This window comes from Carassius gibelio, chromosome A12, assembly GCF_023724105.1.
Source record: "Carassius gibelio isolate Cgi1373 ecotype wild population from Czech Republic chromosome A12, carGib1.2-hapl.c, whole genome shotgun sequence".
NCBI lineage: Eukaryota > Metazoa > Chordata > Actinopteri > Cypriniformes > Cyprinidae > Carassius > Carassius gibelio.
The window spans coordinates 17,524,547-17,550,893 of record NC_068382.1 but is presented as its reverse complement, the minus strand read 5'-3'; the positions used below and the strand labels follow the sequence as shown (position 1 = coordinate 17,550,893).

The 26,347-nt window shown below is 37.3% G+C and overlaps 1 protein-coding gene across 1 annotated transcript; it reads left to right on the top strand.

The window, feature by feature from the left end:
- Nucleotides 1–18,440: 18,440 nt before the first annotated feature.
- Nucleotides 18,441–24,186, top strand: LOC128025782 (SH2 domain-containing protein 4B-like). The gene is made up of 8 exons (XM_052612309.1): nucleotides 18,441–18,620; nucleotides 19,872–20,019; nucleotides 20,208–20,361; nucleotides 21,591–21,729; nucleotides 21,827–22,024; nucleotides 22,304–22,465; nucleotides 23,553–23,773; nucleotides 23,859–24,186. The coding sequence occupies exons 1-8, from the start codon at nucleotides 18,458–18,460 to the stop codon at nucleotides 23,949–23,951; spliced, it is 1,278 nt and encodes a 425-aa protein (XP_052468269.1). The 5' UTR covers nucleotides 18,441–18,457; the 3' UTR covers nucleotides 23,952–24,186.
- The last annotated feature ends 2,161 nt before the right edge of the window (nucleotides 24,187–26,347 follow it).

The following is a 26,347-nucleotide window of genomic DNA, read 5'->3' as shown; positions in this document are numbered from 1 at the left end:
GGGGCTCTATAAGTGAGTGCAGAGAGGCTATAACACGAGAAACGAGTCTCAGTGGGTGTTTCCAAGGAAATTAGACGCAGAAATACACAATTATTTCTAAATTAATAGATGTGATTATTTGCCAAGACTCAAGATGTGTGAATACTGGCCACAATTTGATTAATCTCAAATTGAAAATAAACAAAGATGGAGTACTTGCCGAAGCACTTCAAATGGAAATAATGTTAATATTTATGTTGGGGAAAGAATCCATGATTTGGCGAGTTATATTATGTATATTTCTACATCTTCACTCACAAATACAAATGACGCCTAAAAAAATTATAATTATATTTTAAAATCTATACAGATTTGTAGTATTAAATTATTGATTATTTAATTGTTAATACATTATTTATATAATAGCACAAAACTGACATTAAATGACTCTGTTTGTACATGCATTGCACAGTTTTGAATCTGGGGACTGAAACATAATATCAAATCAAAGCCTTGTCTGCCAGGGACCGTTCTGCTGCAGCTCGACATATAAAGTCATCTAAATATGGTTTCACAAGAACTTTAAATCAACCAGAGGCGTCACTACTTTGGCTGGCTAATCCACATGGACTTTGCATCTTTTAAACTGCCTCATTAAACTTTTATATGAAATGAATAATCATCACAATTACATTTATTTGATCTTGGGCTCCTTGCACATGCCATACCCTGAGGATTCCTAAAAACCAAACTAACCTTAGCTTTCTTGTTCACTGGTCCAGCCAATTTACCCATTTCAGCAGAAGAGAAAGCAGATCTTTGCAAGGAGGACAAGAAAAGAGAAAACAGCATGTTGAGCGAGCTCTGCATGATCTCTGGCAAATAAATACACTACTGTAAGCTATTTTTGGTGTTTGTGGATAAGATAAGAAGAGCGAACAGAAGGAAGTGATGGAGAACAAGTGTATCGGACACAGGCAGGAACAAGAGAAATAAAGAGACAAAGATATCGCTCGACATTATGATTCCTTTCATGTTGTATACAATCACTTCAAATCACAGAGGTTGAATTACATTTTTAAGATGCCATTATAGATAAACATTTACAGTGCTTTAAATATAGGTCTATGTTGATAAATCTAACTGCATTCTTTTATTTCTTCCATTTGATCCAGTATTCAGTAAATCTCATTAACGTGGAGAGGTACTCAAATTAGCCTAATTGAGTTTCAGATATCGCCTGCATGTATCTTCTGTTGTGTGTTTCTGTGTTGCTCTTCTATTCTCATGCTGCTAAACAAGCAAGCTAGCAAAAGACAATGAGAAAAACAACAATAATGACACATGGAAAAGGCTGGGGAAAAGAGAGACAAAGGTTGAGGAAAAAAGAATGAGAAAAAAAGAGACTGTAAGAAACAATGAAGGGAATTGGAAAGAAGAACACTTTGGTGTGAGTCAGCCATTTGGAAGATATCCCATTGTGGGGTCACAGGGTCACCACAGCTTAAACTAGATCTGTTGACCTCTTAGTCTCCAGACTGTGAAAGTGTTTGTTTAGGTTCCATGGCCTGGAGGTCAATGTTTTATTTGGACACGCTCTACCCTTCCCTTGAAAACAGTGTTTCTATCGCTGGAGATAATCCATCATTCCCTATTCACTGTTGGGAATACACAGTTATAGATTTACAGGTTAGAGCAGTGCTTTAAGGGTCATTCCTGTTACACAGTATACATTTTCATGTCTTCAACATATTTATCCAATATATTAGGCATTAACGGACATAGGGTGCATGCGAATATACATTGTGATTAGAATAATTATATATATACTAGAAAGAAAGTCACATAGGCTTATATGATAGCCAAGAGTGTAAAAAAACTCATATTGTAATTAAAATAGTAATAATATAAAGCCTCAATTATGAGAAATAATGTTGCTATTGTTAAAAATAATATTACAAAATAGAAGTGGTCACAATTTGACAGATCATAGCAAACGAATGTTAAGATAAAGTCACAATTAGGAGAAAGTAAACTGAAATGGCGTAATAGTCACAAGATATAAACTCGCAATTCTGAAAAACAAATTTGAAACTGCAACATAAAATCAAAATGTGCAATTTTGAAATAGTCACATTGAGAGATATAAACTTGCAATTATTAAAATCTAATCTGATATTGTAATATAAAACCACCATGACGAGAAATAAATGGTCAATTTTAAGATACAAAGACACACTGTGAAATATAAAGTCATGGGTTTAATTATCTGTGGGAAATAATGCACAATTATGAGAGAAATTGAATCATAACTGCAAAATAAATTGCAATTGCCTTACCATTTTTTTCATATGTTTGGAGTCACATAAAGTGGGTAATTGTATTTCATTTTGCAGTGAACTAATTTCAAGTCAACAGATTTACTGTACTGCATTTCAGGAATTACCATTAAATCACTCCCCACTCATTCACGGCCATCCGTACATGCAGGATGAATACACGTGGAATGTATTAAAAAGTCATCTAAAACAGTGTTGTGTATTAATGGTGGAGTAATTTTATCAGTCCTCGAGTGTGCATTATATGCAGCTACTTATTATAGGATGGAGAGCTAGTACTAAATCACCATTAGTAACCTCTGATACCAAAAAGAAGATTCCACCCCCACTAATGCTTCACAAATACTAGCAAGCTAGATAAATATCCACAAGGCTGTTTTTCCAACCAGCTCCATTCTAACAATGAAAAAACATGAACTAAGCAAGCTCTGATAAAGTCTTTTCAAAAGCAATAATTCAGTATTTCCCGAAGTTTAAAATGCCAGAGTGATAATTTTGTTTCAATAAAGAAAAATTCCCAGGTGTAACATGTTTGTTTACTGTTTGTTTTCCCTCCCAAACCTTTTTGAAATATGCTTAGAATCTAGTGTGTAGAGCGCAAGCTGTAGCCCGAGGTTTAATACAACAGTAATTTGTCATGAATGGAAGTTTGTGTGGCCCCAACAGTCTTTGGATCTTCTCTGCAGTCTAGACAGCACTCTAAGATGGCAGCCTGGACCCACGATGAGCGTACAAATTACTCTCAGTGTAGTCTGCGACTCTCATGCACTCACTCTGGCGATGATCCAGTTGTCTGGTACTGCCCTTTCCACTTCAATAAGAAGCCAGCTACGCTCTCTCTCATTCATGCACACACCAAGACACTTCCATCATTTATTCTAATGTCAACACAAAAACAAAACAATGCATCCTTGTTCAAGCCCACAGCCGTGCTGAGACAGAGAGAGGTTTAAACAAATCAGACATTAAATCTGCTTCAATTAGCAGTCTACCAGAGAATGAGTAAGGAAACGCTCACAGATCTCTTAGAAATTTTTAGGAAAACACTCTTAGGTGTAAAATGTGTTTTGTCACCTAAAACACAAAGGCATACACACAGGTGGAGAGGAAACTAGGGCTGTTGATCAAGAAAATGTGTTACATGACATGCTGAAAATAACTCAAATTAATCATAGAGATCAATATTTAATAAAAAATAAAAAAATAAATAAATTACACAATTTAATTGGTACAGGATTTAACGCTTTGAAAAAAAGGGCACTCTTAAGGACATGGTTCACTTGAAAAAAAACATCACGGATTCACCCATATGTTGTTCTAAACCCATCTGACTGTGTTTTCTTCTGTGAAACACAAAATAAGATTTTAATAATAAATATGCATCCATTGGTGAATTCAATACAATTGCAGTATAACATTGCAGTATAACACTTTAACAGAAAATAAAAAACTCAAAAGTGTCAGTAAAACTATATGCGGCTTGCTGATCATTTCAAATGTTTTGAACCATTTTGATGAAAAACAACTTGATTTTTACAATTATTCATTTAACATTCATTAAATATTTAAGCAACTTTACAGTAAAACTGTTGCAAATGCCACTGTTTTTCTCATGCTTCACTCTCCTGTCTAGGTGGCAGATGAGCTATTCCTAATTCTTCTGGCATTTGAATAATTTCATAATAATAATTGTATTAATTTGATAGGTAAAAATGTATAGCCTGAATGCACTGTAAGTCGCTTTGGATAAAAGTGTCTGCTAAATGCATAAATTAAATTAAAATAAATTATTTTTTATTTAATTTAATTAAATTTTTTTAAATTAAATGGCAGTTGGTAAACTATCATAACAGGAATCAAAGTTTGGGGTCGGTAAGATTATTTAAAATAGTAATGCTGTGAAATATTATTACAAATTAAAATGACAGTTTTCAAAGTTTATATATTTTCAAATGTAATTTATTCCTGTGTTGGCAAAGCTGCATTACCTCAGTCTTCGGTGACACAAGATCTTTCAGAAATTATCTTAATATGCTGATTTTGCATCAAGAAACATTTATTATTGACAGATGTTGAAAACAGTTGTGCTGCTGCTTAACAGATTACATACAGATCAAAGCTTTTCACTTAATTGCACTTAATTACCATTTTAAATTAATGGCCCTAACAAATATCTAAATACTTTTTCGAATAAAGGGAGCATAACAGTGTGCAGATCTTTTTTTATGCTATTTGATTTACCCTTTGATCTTGCACCTGGTCAAGACTTTTTTGGATTTGTGTATTTCCACTTTTTCTTTATGCCTAAAAAATATCAGAACAAAGGTGCAGCTCGGGATCAGACAAACAGACAACAATATTCATCTAGTCAACAGACATACATGTTTTATTAGTTTTTTTATGGGCCTTAGGACAGGACTGAAAATTAGCCCTATTAAAGCATGGATGCATGCAGATGAAGATGTGTGAAAAGCAGCCCAAACAGCATCAGCATTGCATTAAAATACATTCAGTCTACAAAACAAAACAACACAATATCAAAGCTTTGATCTTTGCTCACATATACTCTCTCTCTCTCTCTCTATAAGTCAAAGGTTTGGAAATTGAGAGCTTGTTTATGAGGGATGGAGGAAAGGAATGGTGTTTGAGTGACAGCAGTAAAAGGCTCCCTGGCCTGTCCACTCTGATGAAACCTGTTCGCCTATTCAGCAGTGTAGGTTGAAGTGTGTATCCGCTGAAAACATCCCAGGAGAGGTCAATGCAAGGGTTGTATTTGCACTGTCAGACATTAACAGACATACACACAGTCACAAACCCAGATAGTGTGTTTGTCACTCCATCTCAGTGTCAGTGTCACCACAGTTAAGAAGAGACTGGCAGAAGGACACAGGGTCATCCATAGGAGCCAGACCGCAGAAGCCCACCAAAAGGTAAGACCACAAATTAAAAAGCGGGTTAAGAAAACACTCTTGTGTGAATGACAGAAGAAGAGCAAGAGTTTGTCACATCTTAGAGCCTTTGTTCATAAACACTGTTTCATCTCAACTGATTCTTCTCAGTTTTTGCTTTTTCAGTCTGGGAGCTCCTGTATTCACCCAGTGAACACTGTCAGAGCTGGTCTGTGACAAATGAGTGAAAGGAACTGCAGACTTGACTGAGTAGGACTGGGAATTGAGAACTGCTCCATTTAAAATATTAACGCCAGAATCAAATTTGTTTCATGGTGTTCTAACAGTTCCTGAACATTGTTAAATAAATTTGTTAACAACTTAAAACATAGTTGTTTGAACGTTATAGGTCAACGAAAATAGTTAAACTATAGCAATTTGATTGATGCGTTATAACTATGAATGTTTTCAACTCAGCTGCATATCTAAAGAACGCTGGTAGTTCGTCATTGAATTCAATTCATACTCGGAAAGTTGAAGCCTGCATTGCATTATCCGCGCTAATCACATGCAACACAAACACATAACAGTGCTAGTGTCATCCGATTCCCAGATGAACGACTCTAGATGCCGTTTTTTTTCACTGAACTGAGTCACAAACTCATCAATCTTAAATGGCCCACTACAGAATAATTCCAAATTGTTTACTGAAAATCTGATTTACTAACTTGATGAACTGCTGATCATTACTATTAATTATACTTTATTAAAATACACATAAATTGTTTTTTTTTAACAATAACAATGTCATGAATACATTAGACTATTACCAGAGATTACATCATATTACCATATAAAACAATAATACTGTACAAAACAAGATTACTAATAGGCTATAGGCTCAGGATTGTGGTTAGTTTTTACATGTGTTTTGGTCATTATAATGTTTATTTATTATTATTATTTATTTAACGCAGAAATCATAATGGTAGATTATTGCCGCTATCACTTATGCCATAAAAATTGCACAGACAAAGACATATGTTTTTATATTTATTGTTGTTCACTGTGATAATTACATTGTACGTAATTAGTGCATCATGTAATTAGGTTTTGTCTTATATTTCTATCATATAATAAGCGATATCACAAGCAGTGAGCACTGTTTTTGTCCTGAATTGCACGAGTGCAAATTAGATTTTTGACAACAGTTCAGTAAGTTAATATTGTATTATATTTTATACACAATATTGTCTGCTTTTGCCAACGAAAATATTACCTATTTTTAAGTCCACGGCAGATCTGTTGAGCATCTCAGAGCAACACAGCGGTGTTTAGATTAGGAATCAATTTGCATTTTGAATGAATTCATTACGTATGGTAACCCTTGTTCCCTGAAGGAGGGAACGGAGTCGTCACATTGATGACCGTCGAAATTGGGATATCGTTTCAGTAGACCAGTCTACTTCGAGTTTAAACTAAATGAGCCAATGCACATTGGCATGCAATTATTGGATCCAGCTGCCGTGGATCACAGCGCAAGTATAGTAAGGCAGCGGGTGCAATGCATACCAGGTTTTCGCTGAGGAGCCGAGCAGGTGACCCGGCGGTTCAGCTGTGGTACAGCAACCGTGGCAACAGGACCATTCCGTCCTTTAGGGAACGAGGGTTACCATACGTAACCGAGACGTTCCCTTTCAATCGGTCACTATCGATGTCTCATCGATCCTACCAAAGTGCCATGGGTGCTGCCCCTTTCAGTGCCCTGTGTGAGCCGCCTGTGCCCCTATTAGGTGTAAGCCGGGGCTTGGAACAAGTAGGTCCACTCACCATTGTCAAACCACTACCTCACTAGGTGAGATTGGGTAACACTGGGAAAACGTACCCCTTACGCTTGGAACAGGGATGCTGCGGAAGCCCCATCCATCCCGAAGGAGTTTTCGGAAGCAAATACACATATAGCATCCGTTTGTGTAGTGTATACGGAGAAATTTGAGGTGATTAAAACCCTCTTGGAAAGGCAGAAGTCTGCCGGGGAAACACGGGCTCTAAGGCTATACCGTGTACAATACACATATGAGTACCGCTTAGGTCTCAATATGGAACCCAGCCTTCCATGGTTCTCAAGAAATTCATCATGAAGACCTGTCGCCAGACGTTCTGCTGCGTCCAGCTGCCTAGGGTGATGGAGGATCTCAACAGGGTCTACAGTAAGGAGCAGTTTAAGCAAGCCGACACTAACCGGGGCCTCTCAGTGCCCCTACCCATTTTGGTGTCTCAGTGCCACTACACCAAGGCTTTAGAACCTAGCAAATGTGTTAGGGGTCACCCAGCCCGCAGCTCTACAAATATCTGTCAGCGAAGCACCACGAGCCAGCGCCCAGGAGGATGCAACACTTCTAGTTGAGTGAGCTCGCAACCTGAACGGGCAGGGCACACCCTGTGCCTGATAAGTCAGGGCTATGGCATCCATAATCCAGTGGGCCAGACACAGTTGAGCAGAACGATACTAACGCTCGGCTCCGAAGCGAAAAGCTCATATGCATTGCACCTGCCACCTTATTATACTCACGCTGTGATCAGCGGCAGCTGGATGCAATAATTAAAAAATAGATTGGTCTATCGAAGTGATATCCCAATTTCGTCAGTCATCGACGTGACGTTGAGAGTGACCGACTGAAAGGGAACCAATAATACAAAGGCCCATTCATAAAGAGAGCCATTACTTTAGTCCTGATTGAATCAGCCATTTCTTTCAATGAAGCGAATGAATGAATGACTCAATGACTCATGCAGACATTTACCACCAACTGCTGGAAGTTTTAGCAAAGTAGTTGTCTCTCAACAGCTTTGTTTTAGTTTATTTCATAAAAAAAGAAAATAATATTGATTAAAGGATAGTTCACCCAAAAATGTTGTTGTCATTTACTCACCCTCATGTTGTTTCAAACCTTACCTACTTTACTTAGTCTGCTATTTTCTTTTGCAGAGTTCATTAAAGAAGGTATTTATTGATGTTTTGGTAGCCAGTAACTTTAATTGCATAAACAAAAAAAATAATGAGATGTTTCTTTCTAAAGCTACTATTTGTATGTCTGCTTGATGCTTTTCTCATTTGTGTGTATTTGGGATTAATATATATATATATATATATATATATATATATATATATATATATATATATATATATATATATATATATATATATATATATTTCATTACTAATGTACAAATTTCATATATTTCATATTTATATTTTCATATATTTCATATATTTGCAAAAATCCATAGACAAATAAACAAGCATATGTGATGTTGAACAGCTTTCTTCTCTAGATGGCTTCTCTTCCTCCATCTCATGGGTCACAATAAAAATCGGGCAAATCAATAAATAATAAATAAAATACAACTCACAATCATAAATGTGAAGGGGCACTATCACAACCTTCCCAGCAGTCACATAAAAATATTTATCAGTGTCACAGTTTTGACTGTTATCTGTTTCTTCGTCTTTGGTCTGGAGAAGACAGGATGTCCTGTTAAATTTGTGGTTACAACAGAGATGGTGCTGTCAATCAACTGAAAACTTTAATTGAATTAATGGCATCATATGGCGATTAGTAAATCTAATTAATTGCATAAATTAATGATTGCAGAGAAAATTGCTTAAATGAAGGCAATTCAAATACATTAGGCAATTAGTGTGACAAATCAGTTAAACAGACATTACAAAAAGATGATTTCAAAATAAATAAATATTGTTATTTAATATCAATGAACGTAATATTAATTTCACATAGATTGATTACATTGATTGTTTTTCACCTTTGTCCAAATATAGCTTGACAAGTCGTAAATAAAACTGCCTGTCTATATGCTGGTTTCACTGAGGCACAGCTGGCACTGATGACAGACTCTGACAGAGGCTTCCTCGAGAGAATGACCTGCAGGAGGCGAAAGGGGACGCGTCCTCTGAGGTACCGAAGAGAAAAGCAGCAGGGTTTTTCTCAGATGCTAAAAAACTGGCTCACACACTGTGAAAAGAAGGTTTCGTTTCAGACACTTACTTCCTCCATCATATTATGTAGAAATGAGGAATGTGTGACCTTTGCAGTGTAAATGAGTTCTGAATACGGAATTAGAGGCATCAAGCCAAGCACAGTATGACTGCTTCGTATGTGCATTGGATTACCTCTCGTGTCTTCTCTCTTTCTGTTTAGGTCAAATTGACATGACATGTCAGCCTGTCTGTGTCACCATTGTCTCTCATTTTCCTCCACTTTCATTTCCTGAGCCGTCTGAGGAAAATATGGGCTTGGGCCAGTTGGACCAATTCTGGCCGTAGTAATTATGTTTTGAGAGGGAGGCAAGGGCACTGACATACTACTGATGATGGGTTACACTACCCCACTGTGGTCGCACTGAAAAACAGTGGCCTTTAGTGGTCATTGCTGGATACAGCTACTCACAATCCCACAGTTGTTGTTGTTTTTGTTTTTTCCTTAGCAATGGAAGACAGCTGTCAATGCAGATCTCTATCTCCTCTGCTCCATCCTTCAATTTAAGAAGTAACAATTTTTTATGCTCAAGCCTGCATTAAAACTACTCCATGACAGTAAAGATCAAACAAGTTCAGCGTATGCTGCTGTGGCGCATTAAATAAACACCAAGTATCAATCTGAATACAAGATGCACAGCGATCAGATGGAGTGAATAATCATTATTTAATGGTCTCGCATGGAAACCGTCTCCTCCCAGTCCTCTACTGTATATAAGGGCCAATTTGGCTTGACAGGTCATCAGATGAAGATGAAGGGTACTCCTGTTTTATTAAGCAACACTGACATAAACATCCAACACACATCTTTGACTGCAGAAGAGATTTTAAAAGCCACCGCTTTCCACATAATGGATGTGAAGCCCCAGGCCCGTCGTCAAGGGGGGGCATCGGGGGGCAGTGCCCCCCCAAATGACTTTTTGTGCCCCCCTAAACGTAATGCACAGAACAATTAACCAAACTTGCATTACTGTGCATTCACACCGCCGGCGTCGAGAGCGTCAAAGTGGCCGGAAGTCATTCATTTTCAATGTAAACCGGCGTCGAGCAGCGGCGCAACTTGGCCTTTGAGAGCGTCGAGCAGAGTTTAAATCAAGGCAACTTTATGGTAATGAGCTATGACGCGGTTGGGCAGCAACCAATCGGAACGTAGAAGTCAACCGCTTGAGAGGATTCCAGAGGACGCAGCTCCGATCACATTAGTTCCCAAGCAAAATAGAGGACAGGTTGATTATTGCTGTTTCGCGTTTGCAGTAATCTATGATGTGTCCCTGTTTGCGTACAGGGACATAAAAAATAATTAAAAGTGATACGTGGAGCAAGGTGTCTGAGATGGTTCATTTTAAGTAAAACATTTAATGAGATCAACTTATAACGTTACCCTCCTTGTGGTTAGTCTGCATAAGATCAACAAGTCTGTTTGCTTTGCGGCCACTTTTACTATAAAATAAGCATTCTGTCTACGTCAGAGCATCTGACAGCTCACGAATCTTTCTGCAGCGTCGTGAGAGATTTTGGACGCTTCCGACGCCGCCGGTGTGAACGCGCAGTTAGACTTTTAATATTGGATGTTTTTGATTTAGATCATTTCCTTATTAACGTTGTTTCAGCAGAACTTGGCTCACAGGAACAGTAATCACTACAACGGTAACAATAGAAATGCATAACACATTACCTTCAGAAATGATTCAGACGATTCATTATTCAACGCATTATTACACATAACATAATTTTAAATATAATTATATTCATAAATTACTGTTAAAACATCCCAAAACAGCACCCAAACCTTGCAAAGACCTACCTCATTAATTATTCAAATGCAACAGCCAATGGCAAGTCTCCAGCAGCAGACCTTTCAATATGTTATTTTTGTGTTAGTAGTTTTATTAATTCAAATTACAATATGCAGTTTGTGTGTAAGTATATGTATATGTATATATAAATCATGCAATTCATTTAGTTAAGTATACAGTATTGTATTGTTTATAGAGCTCGGGCGTAGACGTCATGGAATGGTGCATTGTGGGTAACGGTGGCCATTTTAGAGGCATCGCAAAGCAGGTTTGTAGTAAGATAATAGCCAGTCTCCAGAAGAAGTTAAAGAACGTGACAAAAAAAGTTGCCTATACCTATACGGACAAACTTAATAATGAAGCCAAACAACGCTAATTAAAAAAAAAAGAGGTTGTAGGCGGAATCGATCCCTATGAACACATGAAAGTTTACCAAGCCTCAGTTTCCCTGATAATTTATCCTACCGGGTCTGTGGAGTGAGCGCTTACACCTCCGATCAATTTAAAAATGTCACTTTCACTTTTTAAAAAGTCACTGGAGGCTCACCTGCAGATCATAAATGGATTTGCAAATTAAACGTGGAGAAAACAATCTTTTTCACTAAGGAAATGTTAACATTAACCAAGCATCAGTGGTGACACACACACACACTTATCAGATTCTGCGAGCTATGAAGCTTGTCTATGCGGGTTTGTTACACTTCCGGAGTAATTACTCACCTATCATACTTGCAAAAATCCACTGTTTTCCTCCGGTAGTTCTGTAATCCGGTATAATATTGACGAACATTCACCTCAGACACAACCCACCATTCACCAAAACAAGACGCTTAACTTCCTATTTTGAAGTTCGTTCCAGTTTTTTTTTTTTTTTAAACAAGTTGTTCAAATTTGTTAAATACAGTCAGCACAAAAATATCAAAAAGCAAATTAAGTTCAGGATTGGGTCAAAAGAAAATGTTTAAACAAAAAATACAGACACTAAACTGACTCCCTTACTGGCCAAAAACTAGAGAAAACGTAATGTGTTTGTGTCTGAGTTTGTGTGTGTGTGTGTATGTGCGAGAGAGAGAGAGACCATACACAACATGTCTCACCATAACTATGTATTATAATATTATCGAAGGTGATGGTTTCCCTCCGTACAGTGGCGACCCAAGCCATCTGACGCCTCTTGGTGATTTCAGACACCTTGTGTTTTTTTTCCAAGTAGGAAAATGTTGAAAACTAATATGATTCACGAGGCGTTTGCCCTGTCGATCATGAAACCGATTACAGCAGTTCACAATACAGCAATACTGAACCATTTTCCAAAAAAAATCAAAATTAATGACCAAATGACCAACGTTACCTAATGCCTACTATACAGTACATCTACTTCTGTACCGCGATTCCCACAATGCATTGCGACGTGACGCAACGATCCCGACCTCTATACACAATTCCCTTGCGCAGCTGAGCTGCACATTGCATGCGATCTCAGAATAAATTTTTGGCGGTTTTGGAAATGTTAAGAGACAATAAACAGAGACGTTGAGATCAAACGGTGAAGTATTTTATTTGAATAATTGAACAAAACAAGACTATTGTGGTCTATTTTAGTTATAGCCTAATATGGGTTTATGTTATGGTCTGTCTCAGATCATTAAAAAAAGTGTGCCCCCCTATGAAAATTAAATGCCCCCCCATTTGGTTTGTTCTGGCGACGGCCCTGTGAAGCCCTCTCAGGTCACAAGTCTACAGGGTTGAGCGGAAAGGAAAGAAAACATGCAGATTGCTGCTGTGTGGTGCGAAAGGCTAAATGACATAATTGGTCTCGCTCTTTGCCCAAATTCGCGCACCATGAATTAGCTGCATTAGTGTAAACACTGAGCTTTGGACAGGCATGACACGGTTTTGTTTTTGATTAATTGTATTTGATAACGTGTCTCACTGTTAGACATGATTATTACATCAATGGTGTAATAAGCATGTGTGTTGGAGTTCTCCCATGAATGCGGGAGCCTCTTTGACAGGTTTTAGCAGAACATATTACAGCTGTAGTGTTTTTGGATGTACAATTTCCATAAAACGTTTCTGTTTGACAATGGCTAAATGCATTAGTTTGTTCATTTTCTCTCTTTCTCTCTTTTTTCTCATTCTTTATTCTGTTTTCCTGACTCTTGTTCTCTGTTCCCCTTTGGCTAATAGTGACCAGGATGAATAAGTGACACTAGAATAATAGTCAGGAGAGAGAAGAAGAGTAATTATGAGGTCAAGGGGGTTTTATGCAGAGCATAAAAAGCCCCTTGTAGAAATCAGGTCCGAAGGGCAACAAGGGACAAGAGGTGAAGAGAGACATGAAGATGAAAATACTGATGTCAGAAAGACAATTACAATACACCAGAGATGGGACCAAGTCACACATGTGCAAGTCTCAAGTAAGTCTCAAGTCTTAACCTTCAAGTCTCAAGTAAGTCCCAAGTATTTTTTTCTTGGGCAAGTCAAGTCAAGTCAAGTCACAAGCTATGTCAAGTCAAGTCCAAGTCAAGTCACCTTAATATTGTTATTTTACCTGCAGAATCTGATCTTAATAAAGTTAAAAGACAAGATATAAGTAACTGTCAGTAAATTAAAATAATTTGGATTTGCATTGTAAATACTCATGTTCAGTAAAATACATCATGGAATCAAACAAAATTGTAACTTCCTAAAATTATTTATTTTTCACTTCTGCCAACAGTGTTTGAAATGTTTTACATTTTCAACATTGAGTCCATAAAACTAAACATCCAACAGACTCCTCTCTGAACACCTCTCTCTCTCTCTCTCTCTCTCTCTCTCTCAAACACAGTTTACATACAACATTAAACTGTTACATTTCTCCTCTCTCTCTCTCTCTCTCTCTCTCACACTCTCTCTCTCTCAAAGTATAGAATATAAATATGACGTATTTTCAGTTGTTTCATACTTTTTTTATGTACAGTACAGACCAAAAGTTTGGACACACCTTCTCATTCAAAGAGTTTTCTTTATTTTCATGACTATGAAAATTGTAGATTCACACTGAAGGCATCAAAACTATGAATTAACACATGTGGAATTATATATGTAATTATATACATAACAAAAAAGTGTGAAACAACCGAAAATATGTCATATTCTTGGTTCTTCAAAGTAGCCACTTTTTGTTTTGATTACTGCTTTGCACACTCTTGACATTCTCTTGATGAGCTTCAAGAGGTAGTCACCTGAAATGGTCTTCTAACAGTCTTGAAGGAGTTCCCCGAGAGATGCTTAGCACTTGTTGGCCCTTTTGCCTTCTGTCTGCGGTCCAGCTCACCCCTAAACCATCTCGACTGGGTTCAGGTCCAGTGACCCCATCACTCTCCTTCTTGGTCAAATAGCCCTTGATGCCTTCAGTGTGACTCTACAATAGTCAATAGTCATGAAAATAAAGAAAACTCTTTGAATGAGAAGGTGTGTCCAAACTTTTGGTCTGTACTGTACATAACAAAAAAGTATGAAACAACTGAAAATACGTCATATTTATATTCTGTACTGTATATATATATATATATATATGTATATATATATATATATATATATATATATATATATATATATATATATATATATATATATATATATATATATAATGTATGTAATATGCACTTGTCATGATTGGGTAATCGCGGCAGCTACATTTGTGTTTCTGATTAATTGTTTTGCTCTATGAGAAAGACAAGGTAACAAAATATTCGGGGCTTATGCCCCCTTAGCCCAGCCCTAGCGCCGCCCCTGGAATGCGTTTTTTTGACGGCCTGCTAGCGGATCATTAGGGGCTGTTCACATCATGTCTTCTGTGCGCGCAAGTTCGTTATTTCCAATGTAGGCGCGCGGTATGCGCGCTCATAATGGAAGCAACGCCCTCAACATCTAAACTTTTCAGAATGCCGCAAGCGCACCGCAGGTCATGTGACAATAACTAACCAATCAGCTTCATCCTTTCTCGTATCAACGTTGAAAGCTCAGCTAAGAAATCCATTTATCCTTTGATGAAATTTCCGCGTTTTCATTGAGAGAGAGCGTGTCATGGATGCTTAGCAACGACAGACGCCCCAGGAGCACTTCTGCCCGAGCGCTTTGGAAAGAAGGAGAAAGCGGCGCGACTAGCGTTTTCCACGCGTTTTTAGGCGCGAACTATTGAAGACAAAAGCGATGACCCTCGGTACCTCTCAGGCTGACATGTTGATGTGATGTGATATCTGATTTAAGTGGGCGTGGTGTGTGTAAGGTAGAGAGGGCATGACTGATGATAGTGTCCTGATCCAGTCACGACGCTATTCTCAGCCTGCGCTCCAGCTGAGTAATCAACTTTATTTTTAAAAATAATTTATATATTTTATATTCAAACTGAAAACATGATGTAATTAACACTCAAGTCATTCAAGTCATCGTGTCTCAAGTCAAGTCAAGTCCCGAGTCTTTAACTTCCAAGTCCGAGTCAAGTCTCAAGTCCTAAAAATAGCGACTCGAGTCGACTCGAGTCCAAGTCACCAAGTCACAAGTCCCCATGTCTGCAATACACAGAGCCAGTGATTGGGAAACTGCTTTGACAACATAACATGTCAAGCTACAAACTTCTTATTTGTCCAAGTAAATAAACTGCAGGACAAACTGCACTTTTGAAGAAGTAGAAAGTTACAAGCTAAAAAAAAACCCCGAAGGGGGGCAGGTCGTATAAAGGCCACAATTAGCAGCATTTATTAATGTCACATTTGTATTCATTCTAGTGAACTGGTTCAACTTAAATCCTCCTCTTCTCTTATGTGGCTTTAGAAAGTTTGGTTAATTCTAGTGAATTCAGTTTGTTCTACAATGTTGGGGAAAGTTAAATTTAAAAATAATTTGGGCCAATTCACACTATTAACTAACCATTATCTAACTTTTGCCTCAATTAACTCCTTATTTGATGCTTACTTACATTTTATAAGGTAGTTGTTAAGTTTAGGGAATTGGGTAGGATTATGGATGTCATGCATTATATGTACTTTATAAGCACTAATAAACAGCCAATATGTTAATAATAGGCATGCTAATAAGCAGCTAGTTATCAGTATGAATTGGACTCTATACTAAAGTGATACTGTAATGAATTACAATATTGCGTTACTCCCTAAAATAGTAACTAATTACGTTACTTTGTTGGATCGCTGAAGGTCAGCAGTATTATTAATTTTGAGGAATAATGAATGTGTTTTTGTGCAAGTGAGACAAGTAACTGCATGTTCACATTTAGTCTAGAATTACAGTAACAATCATGTTGCACACACACACAATGTCTCTGCACTTATTCCTGATTTCTTTCACCATGGGGACAAAAGAGCTGAAAGTCAATAAATCGGAAAACAACGTAACTGTCATTCGAAAAAGTAGATCCAATATTTTTTTTTATTTTTTTTTTTTATTAAAAAGTATTGCATTACTTAATAGTTACTTGAAAAAAGTAATCTGACCACTGATTACATTACCCCAAACACTGTGTTTCTTCGACTTTGGAGGTATTCTAGGTTTTTATTTATATTTTGTTTAAATGTATCTTTTCAAGTTCACTACAGTACATTTAACAGGAAAATACTATTTACAAATTTCATATTTAATCCAATGCATTACTTGCCGATTTGTAATTGTTTGTGAAATTTACTAGTTTCGGAGTTTCTACATAAATTTTATTCAGTGTATTTCACAAAGATCCACCACTTGGGAGATTTCTGCTCTTGCACACTGACGGGGCAATATCTTTTTAAATATATAACAATCAAAAGACATAATGATCAGACGCAATCAGAGCAGTATTTATCTGGTACAAAAATAATAAGATTGTCAATTAGGATGACAACTAGAAAATGAGACCTCATACTTCAAACCAATAATTATACAGCAAACCAAAGTCCCTTTAAGGCCATTATTTTCTTCTCAAGGACTACTTTGTGTCCAGGGTTAAAAAGAGGGGTGTAGGTGGGTTAACACCATTTGCTAGTGCAGAACTATGGTAATATGAGTCGCAGATGTAAGATTACACCATAATAAAAAGAGAGGGAGAAAGCGACATATCAGATAGCATGCCCACACTCACACACACACATACAGTATAGACCAAAAGTGTGGACACACCTTCTCATTCAAAGAGTAAAATTACTATATTTTCATGACTATGGAAATTGTAGAGTCACACTGAAGGCATCAAGGGCTATTTGACCAAGAAGGAGAGTGATGGGGTGCTGCGCCAGATGACCTGGCCCCCACAGTCACCAGACCTGAACCCAATCGAGGAGATTTAGGGGTGAGCTGAACCGCAGACAGAAGGCAAAAGGTTCAACAAGTGCTAAGCATCTCTCGGGGAACTCCTTCAAGACTGTTGGAAGACCATTTCAGGTGACATCCTCTTGAAGCTCATCAAGAGAACGCCAAGAGTGTGCAAAGCAGTAATCAAAACAAAAGGTGGCTACTTTGAGGAACCTAAAATATGACATATTTTCAGTTGTTTCACACTTGTTTTGTTATGTATATAATTCCATATATAATTCCACATGTGTTAATTCATAGTTTCGATGCCTTCAGTGTGAATCTACAATTTTCATAGTCATGAAAATAAAGAAAACTCTTTGAATGAGAAGGTGTGTCCAAACTTTTGATCTGTACTCTACATACTGTATATACAAACTCATCTCAAATATTCACATTGCATCAATAATTAAATATCAATTCTTCTTTCGCAATAGTATGTCTGTTTCAAAATTTGACCTCACTGAGTAATTGCTTGCATATTGTTTGTTAATCTGACATATTAGGCTAATTGTTGACATACAGGTGAAGCCTAGAGAAAACTATTCAAGTCAGTTCATCAAAAATGATATAAATAGACATTTTAACCTGCAAAGGAGCTGAACATTTTTTTTTTTCTTTTTTCGAGCTGTCACATTTCGAGCTGCAGGTAGCAGTGTCAGACACACCTGGTCTGTAGGGTCACTGCAGGAGACAGATAGAGAGGGGAAAGGGTGAAATGAAACCCCATAAAGGATCTAAACGCAAGAACAAAACACCATTGCAGCATACGAGAAGTGGAGAGAAAGAGACCCTACCTGGATCAAGATCAAAGGAAGGGTTGCAGTTATGATCAGCACTTGTTGAACAGAGAGGTATGTAAAATAGAGGGTGAAAGGAAGGAGAGGGCTCCCAGTTATATCACGCTCTCTTAAAGAGCTTCACATCAGTTGTGCATTACACTGGACACACCTTGGGCCTTTCTCAGCCAGTGAAGATTGATCCTGAGAGACAGACACACTTGCAATCTGCGGTGACTACAGACAAAGGTCAAAGAAGTCGAGATAGACATATACCTGGCAGGCTGTCAGGATGATGCAGCAGATTCTTCAGGATATGTATATAGAACCTGAGCTGTTGTCTGAACTCCACGAAGAACAGAAACAGATCCTCTTCTATAAGATTCGGGAGGAGCAGGTGCGGCGCTGGAACGAGAGGGAGAGAAGAGACCCCAGCCATGCTTTGAAAAAAAAGAGTGAGTCCAAGGTTCATTTTGTACCTTTATTTGATGAGTTATACAAATGACACATGAATGTTTTTATTAAAGTGGTTATAGGAAGTATTTTGACATTTAAGTCACTTATAAAAATGTATGAATGTCTTTGCATTAAATAACAACTTACCAAACCAAGTGGTATTTATTAAAGAAAGATAACTCAAGCACACTTTTCAAACCAAACTTTGAATTTATTACGCAATGCATGATTACACATAAATGTTTTCCTGTAATGTTATGTCCATTACTGTAATTATTTTGCACTACCATTCAAAAGTTTGGGGTCAGTCCACCAAAGCTGCATTTATTTGATCAAAATTACAGTTTATTACAAAATATTAGTACTACTAAAAGTAATACTGTTTTATATTTTACTATTTTATCAAATGCAATTTATCGTGTGATGGCAAAGCTGAATTTTCATCAGCCATTACTCTTCAGTGTCACACGATCCTTTCAGAAATTATTTTAATACGCTGATTTGGTGCTCAAGAATAATTTAGTATTTTTAGCAATTCTAAAAACATTTGTGCTGTTTAATATTTTTGTGATGCATTTTTTCAGTATTCTTTGATGAATAGAAAGTTCAAAAGAACAGCATTTATTTGAAACAGAAATATTTTGTTTCAGTCACTTTAGACCAGTTTAATGCATCCTTGCTGAATAAAAGTAGTAATTTATTTTGATCATCATTGTAAAGTATTTATATGAAACATTTTACAGGTTTATTTTATTTTGCCCTTTTAAGTAGTTAAATCAAATGGAATAGAAAACAATTTCTTTATAGATTGTGTTGTGAGGTTAAAGTGTGTAATTTTGTTCCATTAGCATTACCAAATTAAAATGCAGAAATAATAAATGCTTTAAAACTTCACAAAACCAATGTTGCTGCATAGGGCCAGCTCATCTGCTGAAGGTTTATATCATTTAGGTTTACATTATATTGCAAGTGCAATCTTCCTGCATCACTTCCTGATTGTGTGTGCTGACAGTTACTGTTACCTTGTTTTCAAAAGTTCTTACACTATCTTATTCAGTTGTCATGTTACTGCAGTGCAAAGGTTCCCAGTAGGATAATCTCTTCCAGTTTTGTCGCGCTGTCTGTGTTATTTTGTCTTCATCTTATCTGAACACGGTCTGATGGGTCTTAAAAGTGGAAGAAATCGTTTTTTGTTTTGTTTTGTTTTTTCATATTTGTTGTTTGCTGTCTCTTCCCAGGTGACCGCAGAGGCATTCAGTGGCTTCTGGGCTCAGATGGAGAGGTTTGGGTATGGGCAATGGGGGAGGCCCCAGGGGACAAGCTCTTTGAAGACATTGTGGAAGAACTGATGGAGGAGAGAGCAAGGAAGCAGGCCCAGCAAGAGACACAGGAACTCCGGTGAGAGAACCATGGGACAGGATGAAGGGATGGGAGCAATGGGACACTAGGGGTGGGTGAAGATTGACAGATGTGATTGAGCTAAAAATTGAGAGAGGGGGCTGCGAGGAGGGGGGTGTCAGGGTAATAATGATAGAAGTGTAGGGAGATGGAAAGTGCATAACTCATCCCCTGCTGAATTTCCTGAGGCGTGTGAAGGAGGCAGAGATTGAAAAGAAGTTTCGAGATGCCATGGCGAAGGAAAAGGCTCGATTCGTGGCAGAAAAATGGAAGGAGGAGACAGATGACAGAAAGGCAGCCAAGCAGGAAGCAGAGGAAGATCGCATTAGAGAGGAACTGAAGGTGGGATTGGCTGGAGTGTTCCTTTGAGTAAATGACAAAAACACAGAATACTGTATGCATCTTTTGAAAGGGTGACACAGTTCTAAACAAAACATCAAATACAGCATCATGCCATCTGTCCACTCAGATAATAAAGCCAAGTGGATTTTGAAGTACACTTGTCCTCATTAAAAAGTTTTACAAATAAAGACATGAATAGTGCTTTTGAAAAATGATGAAAAATTATTTTGTATAACTCACATTTCTAAAAACATTTCTAATTATGAGACATCTGGCCGGTGCAACACAAGTAAAACAACAACAACAAAAAATAGAGTACATACACTATAACTAAATCAATACAGCAAATTTGTACTAGAAATAAAATAAACGTTAACTGAAAAAATATATAATAAAATCAAATATTAAAAATCTTGAACTTATTTTATTTCAGCTAGTTGCCAAACAATAATTCTTGTTTTTTTTTAGTTTAACTTTATGTACTAAAATATCTAAAACCTAAACTTAAATAAAAATATATAAAAAGTATATAAACAAATACATATTATTATTATTATTATTATTATTATTATTAATAATAAAAACTACAATTACTAAAATTGCATCTAAAATTAAAACAGATAAATAAAAATCAAAACTAATTTGTAAATTAATAAAAAGAATAAATTAGTATCTCAATTCTTCTAAAATAACACTGGTTGGTCTAGATTAACATGTACACATAAGAATCACTAATCTATTTTTTTTCATGGGTGACTGCTACTAATTGTAACTACTATTAAAGCACCCTTTATAATAAATCTACAACCCCCAAAAATTAGCATAACCATTGTGATCTCAACGGCTCAGTTGTGGCAAAAGACCTAATATTTAAGGGTCCTTGCATTTATTCTTCAACCAGGTCTTTAATCATAGTCTCATAATAGAGTTTGAGGTTAATTAAGCTTAATTACTAAGTTTTCCATTTTCTGAGAATGAATTATTTAAAAGATGGCGACCTCTCAGAATGTAGATAGTGATCTCTGAGACCCAAGGCCAACATTGGAACGCCTGATCTATAATAGGGTTGAAAGCACTGATGTTTGGGTTAATGACATTGTCCAACAAATTAATCATTTATATTCGCATGCAGCTTAATGACACCAAAAATGAAAAAACTAAAGCAAGCTGGGGTGAAACTTCTGTGCCTTTGTGTTAGCAAGGGCTGATGCTTTCTCCTTTATTCACAGAAATGTGAGGAGGAAGAGAGACAGCGAGGCGAAGAAGAAATCCACCAAACGGAGGAGAGAAGAGCAAAGGAGCTGTACATCTCTCTGAAGCAGGAGGAAAAGAGGAGCGAGAGAGATGACAAAGAATGGCAGGAACAATGTGAGGGAACAAACAGAAGGGAAAAGAAAATGGGTAGTTTGGCTGTTCTAAAACAAAGTAGCTCATTTCTTTTCAAATTCCACTCCACTTTCTATAGTGCAACGCTCCAAGACGGCGGATGAGGAGATAAAGTGCAAGGCACGACGGGCTAGAGATGAATATAAGCGCCAGTCTCTGCGGGACATCCAGAAGGGCCTGGTGGCTGGACTTAGTGGCCTGTTTCATAAGATACACCTGAACAGATCTGGTCACATCCGACAGCACGGCGAGGTCACTGAATATCTGACCCCTCCAGCTGAGGCCACCCATTCACCTGCAGCTAGCTCGGGTCAACTTCCCTCAGGCCATTACAGGCACAGACAACACCAACGTTACAATAGTCCAGTCACACAGTCACTCACAGAATGGTAAAATCAATAATCAAATCAATAATAAATTATCTCGACCATAACCCATTTATATTTTTGCGAGTGTGATATTGTTTTATGGAACAAGAAGTTATCTAAGTAAATTACATACTCTGGTCTTCAATGGCAGAATAAAGTGAAAAGAAATAATGATAGATTTGCATGCTGACTATCACAATACTGTCTTCCATTGCCTTTCAGCCCAGTTTGGATTCATCCACCCAGACCGAACTCTCGTGAGTCCATTATCCGCTGGTTTAAAGAGGAGCAGAGACCAAGACGAGCTGGATATGAGCGAAGTAGCAACACCATCGCACCCTGGTTCCACGGTAAAGACAGCTAGAACTTTCCTAAGGCTTTTTCACAGCTCACATCAGGCTTTAATAAAAGCAGCATGCTCTGACCTCCACACAAGAAGTAGACAGTGTCATGGAAGGATGATTTTGCAAACTAACATTAAAACGAACACAATAAACTATCAAAGGAAAGGATGCATCACATTTGACATATTGCTGAGTAAAATGACGGAACACAGAAATACTGACAATTTCTGAAAAATTATTAGCAAATAAACATTGCATAACAGCAAAAAGTATGAAAAATTTAAGTTTGGGGTCAGTAATTCTTTTAAAGACTTTTTTTTAACAGAAATGAATTATTCCACAAGCAAACATTAAATTGATTTCTTTTTTTAAATAATAGATGAAAGAGGCCAAATCTTGAATGAAAAATTACAAGCATAGGTGGAAAGCAAAAAAAAAAAAAAAAAAAAGGTTGAAAAAGACTATAAAAGATTGCAGACACATCATGAAAACTGTCTGTTAACCACTGACTGCGCTTCAAAAGGTCAGTGGGAAACAGGGTCAGCTGAAGTTGGATTTGAAATAGTTTGAACTTCAAGTAACATTACAACGTTTGACCGCACTAGGATACTGCTGACGCTGCACGTCAAAGAGTTCAGAGCAGTGGGGCAATGTTGACAGGAGTCGCATAAAACAGCCTCTGATGTATTTTTAGGAAATAGACTCCGAAGTTTAGTGGAAACGAGCAGTAGTTTAGTGGTTGCAATGAAGGAAAGACATTGATTAAATCGAAAAAATTATAATGAAAGAGACCGAAAGGGGAAAAAACAGGCAGACAGAAAAACTCAATAATTCAGCACTTGTGCCAGGATTATTGGAGCCCCAGTGTGTGGCCTCTGATTGGAAAATGATAAGATTAACGACTATTTGAGTGATGCTATTCGACCAGGAAACACAAGAGTGCTGCCAGCTTCGCTCTAAGATCAGAGCACAACACCTGCACTCTCACTCAATCTCTCTCCATATCTCCCTCGTCCCGTCTATCACTCTGCCTCATCCCTTCTCCGGCTCTCCATCTGTCTTTCTCACTGTCACCCGTCTCCTGCCTCTGCAGGAATAATATCACGGCAGGATTCAGAGGCTTTGCTAGTGAATGCGGCAGATGGCTGTTTCTTGGTCAGAGTGAGCGAACGGATCTGGGGCTACACGCTGTCCTACCGCACCACCTCAGGCTTTAAGCACTTCCTCATTGACGCATCGGGTGATTTTTACAGCTTCCTAGGTGTAGACCAGAACCGTCACGCCACCTTAGCTGACCTCATTGACTTCCATAAGGTAAGCTGGAACTTGTGTTTATCAAATTGTACAATTGTCGTAGGGTGACTGACAAACATGCTTATGGGGTCTGCTTTTCCTGAAGGAGGAAGTGATCACCACGTCTTCTGGAGAACTACTCCAGCTCCCCTGCAAGCAGAGAAGCTCAACAGCTGACTATGGAGGGCTTTTTGAGTGATGGTTTCCCTTGTTGTGAAATTCAATTTGGCTACCATATCTCTTGCCTTCACATCCTTTCAACAGCACGGCGCAGCTTTTATTTGTAGTCTGCCAAGCTTCTTCTGTGAAATGTAAATTTGCTTAGCAGGTTTAAAATGTGGGTGATAAAAAAATGATGCGGTCACATTACACTTTAACCATGCAGAATTAATTTGGACTCCAACGGGAGAATATAGGCAAAGGGAAATGATGTACCACCCTAACCCTTTTGTTTTAAATCAATAATAAATTATGATTTTAAAATATGCACTACAAGTCTTGCACTTATTTGTTCCAGCTCATCTCGGATCAGCCACATCAGAATGTCAGAATGAGAGTCCAAAAAGCTAATAAAAACAATAATTGAATGCTTTGTGAAGTGAAAAGCTGTGTATCCTTAATCCATAATTATGGACAAAGCCCCTTAGTCCATCCCGTTGTCCTCTCACATCAACATTTTTGGACTGTTTTCGCTTGTAAATGGTGCTTGACCTGTGCATATTTCACTCATGATTCATACAAAATGACTTTTTTTTTAATGGAGAAAGCAATATTATGGATAGAAGAATGGTATTTTAGATAACATCAGTTTTATGTTAAAAACACCTTAATGGATTTATTATAAACATGCAGCTTTTCACTTCACAAGATTATTGTGATGTTTTTATCAGCTGTTTAGATTATCATTCTGATTCCACCCATTCACTGTCTCAGATTCATTGGTGAGCAAGTGATGCAATGCTAAATTTCTCCAAATCTGTTGCAATTAAAAAAATAAAAAATAAAAATAACAAACTCATCCACATCTTGGATGGCCTGAAAGTGAATTAATGCTCATTTTGGGGTGAGCTATGCCTATAAGCAACTTTTTTTTTTTTTTTTTTTTCAGGTAGCCAGGTCTTCTGTCGGGCAAAAATATAAGTTAATCAAATGGATACATTGGTATGCAAGTTGCAACTAAAAAATAAATGTCTGTGCATATTCAAGTGTAGTGTGACCACCTCACCCCCGTAATTTTCCAGCCTACGCAAGTGTCCCTCTATGATTCAGCATGTCCCATGTCACTGAGCACAAACAGTTACCCCCTGTGACTTCCCGTACACTCACACAGAGGCGTAAAGGGGTATCGGGTTTCTGTGAAGTGCATGGCTGACCTTGCAAATCTGCACATTGTTCAAGAGGAAGGAGCTTTCAGCTAGCAGCAGCGACAAAGCCCTGATAAACACAGTGTAGAGTGGAATAGAGGTGCAGGGTGACAGAGAAACTGTTATGAAAGATGACAGAAAAAAAATTATGGGAAAGGCAGTTTCAGTTTACCCATATTTACATATATGCATTTAGCAGACGCTTTTATCCAAAGCATTCAGGCTATAAACATTTTTTTTTTATTATTTATCAGTATGTGTGTTCCCTTGGAATTGAACCCATGACCTTTTATACTGCTAACGCAATGCTCTACAACTTAGCCACAAGAACATTCCATATTCAAGAAATGTGACCCTGGACACAAAACCAGTCTTAAGTGTCAATTTTACAAAATTGAGATTTATACACCATCTGAAACCTGAATAAATAAGCTTTCCTTTGAGGTATGGTTCATTAGGATATATATATATATATATATATATATATATATATATATATATATATAGGATATATAGGAGATACAACTATTTGAAAATCTGGAATCTGAGGGTGCAAAAAAATCTAAATACTAATAAACTTCATAAACTTAAGTTTTGATATATAAACAGTAGGAAATTTACAAAATATCTTCATGGAACATGATCTTTACTTAATATCCTAATGGTTTTTGGCATAAAAGAAATATAGATAATTTTGACCCATACAATGTTTTTTTTTTTTTTTTGGGTTATTGCTAAAAATATACCCCAGTGACTTATGACTGGTTTTGTGGTCCAGGGTTACATATTTCCAGTCAAGAAAAGCTGACTCAGTTGCTTGTGATCAGTGATTGATAAGACTGTTGGGGAATGGAAAATTAGATGCTTATTGATATACCAGGCAGCTGATAACAATCATAAAAAAAGTAACAAAGTCATTAGCCTGGACACAAAGGCTTCCTGTCAAATGCCAGCCAATGAAACATGATGCTGACATGCATTAAACTGACCTTAAACTGATCTTCACAGCACCTGCTTTACCCAAACATGTCAAAGTAGATAAAAAATTATATGCCAATTCAAATCCAGCATAATAATATAAGAAAAACAATACAATAAAATCTTCTGCAGTTATAACAATTACAGGGCATGTGGCCAAAGTTATAAAAGTGCATTGCAAAAATCAGATGGTTCATGAGGGCTGGAACCAACAACCTTCTGCCGTAACTTTGCTAAGTAAAGCACAAAATGT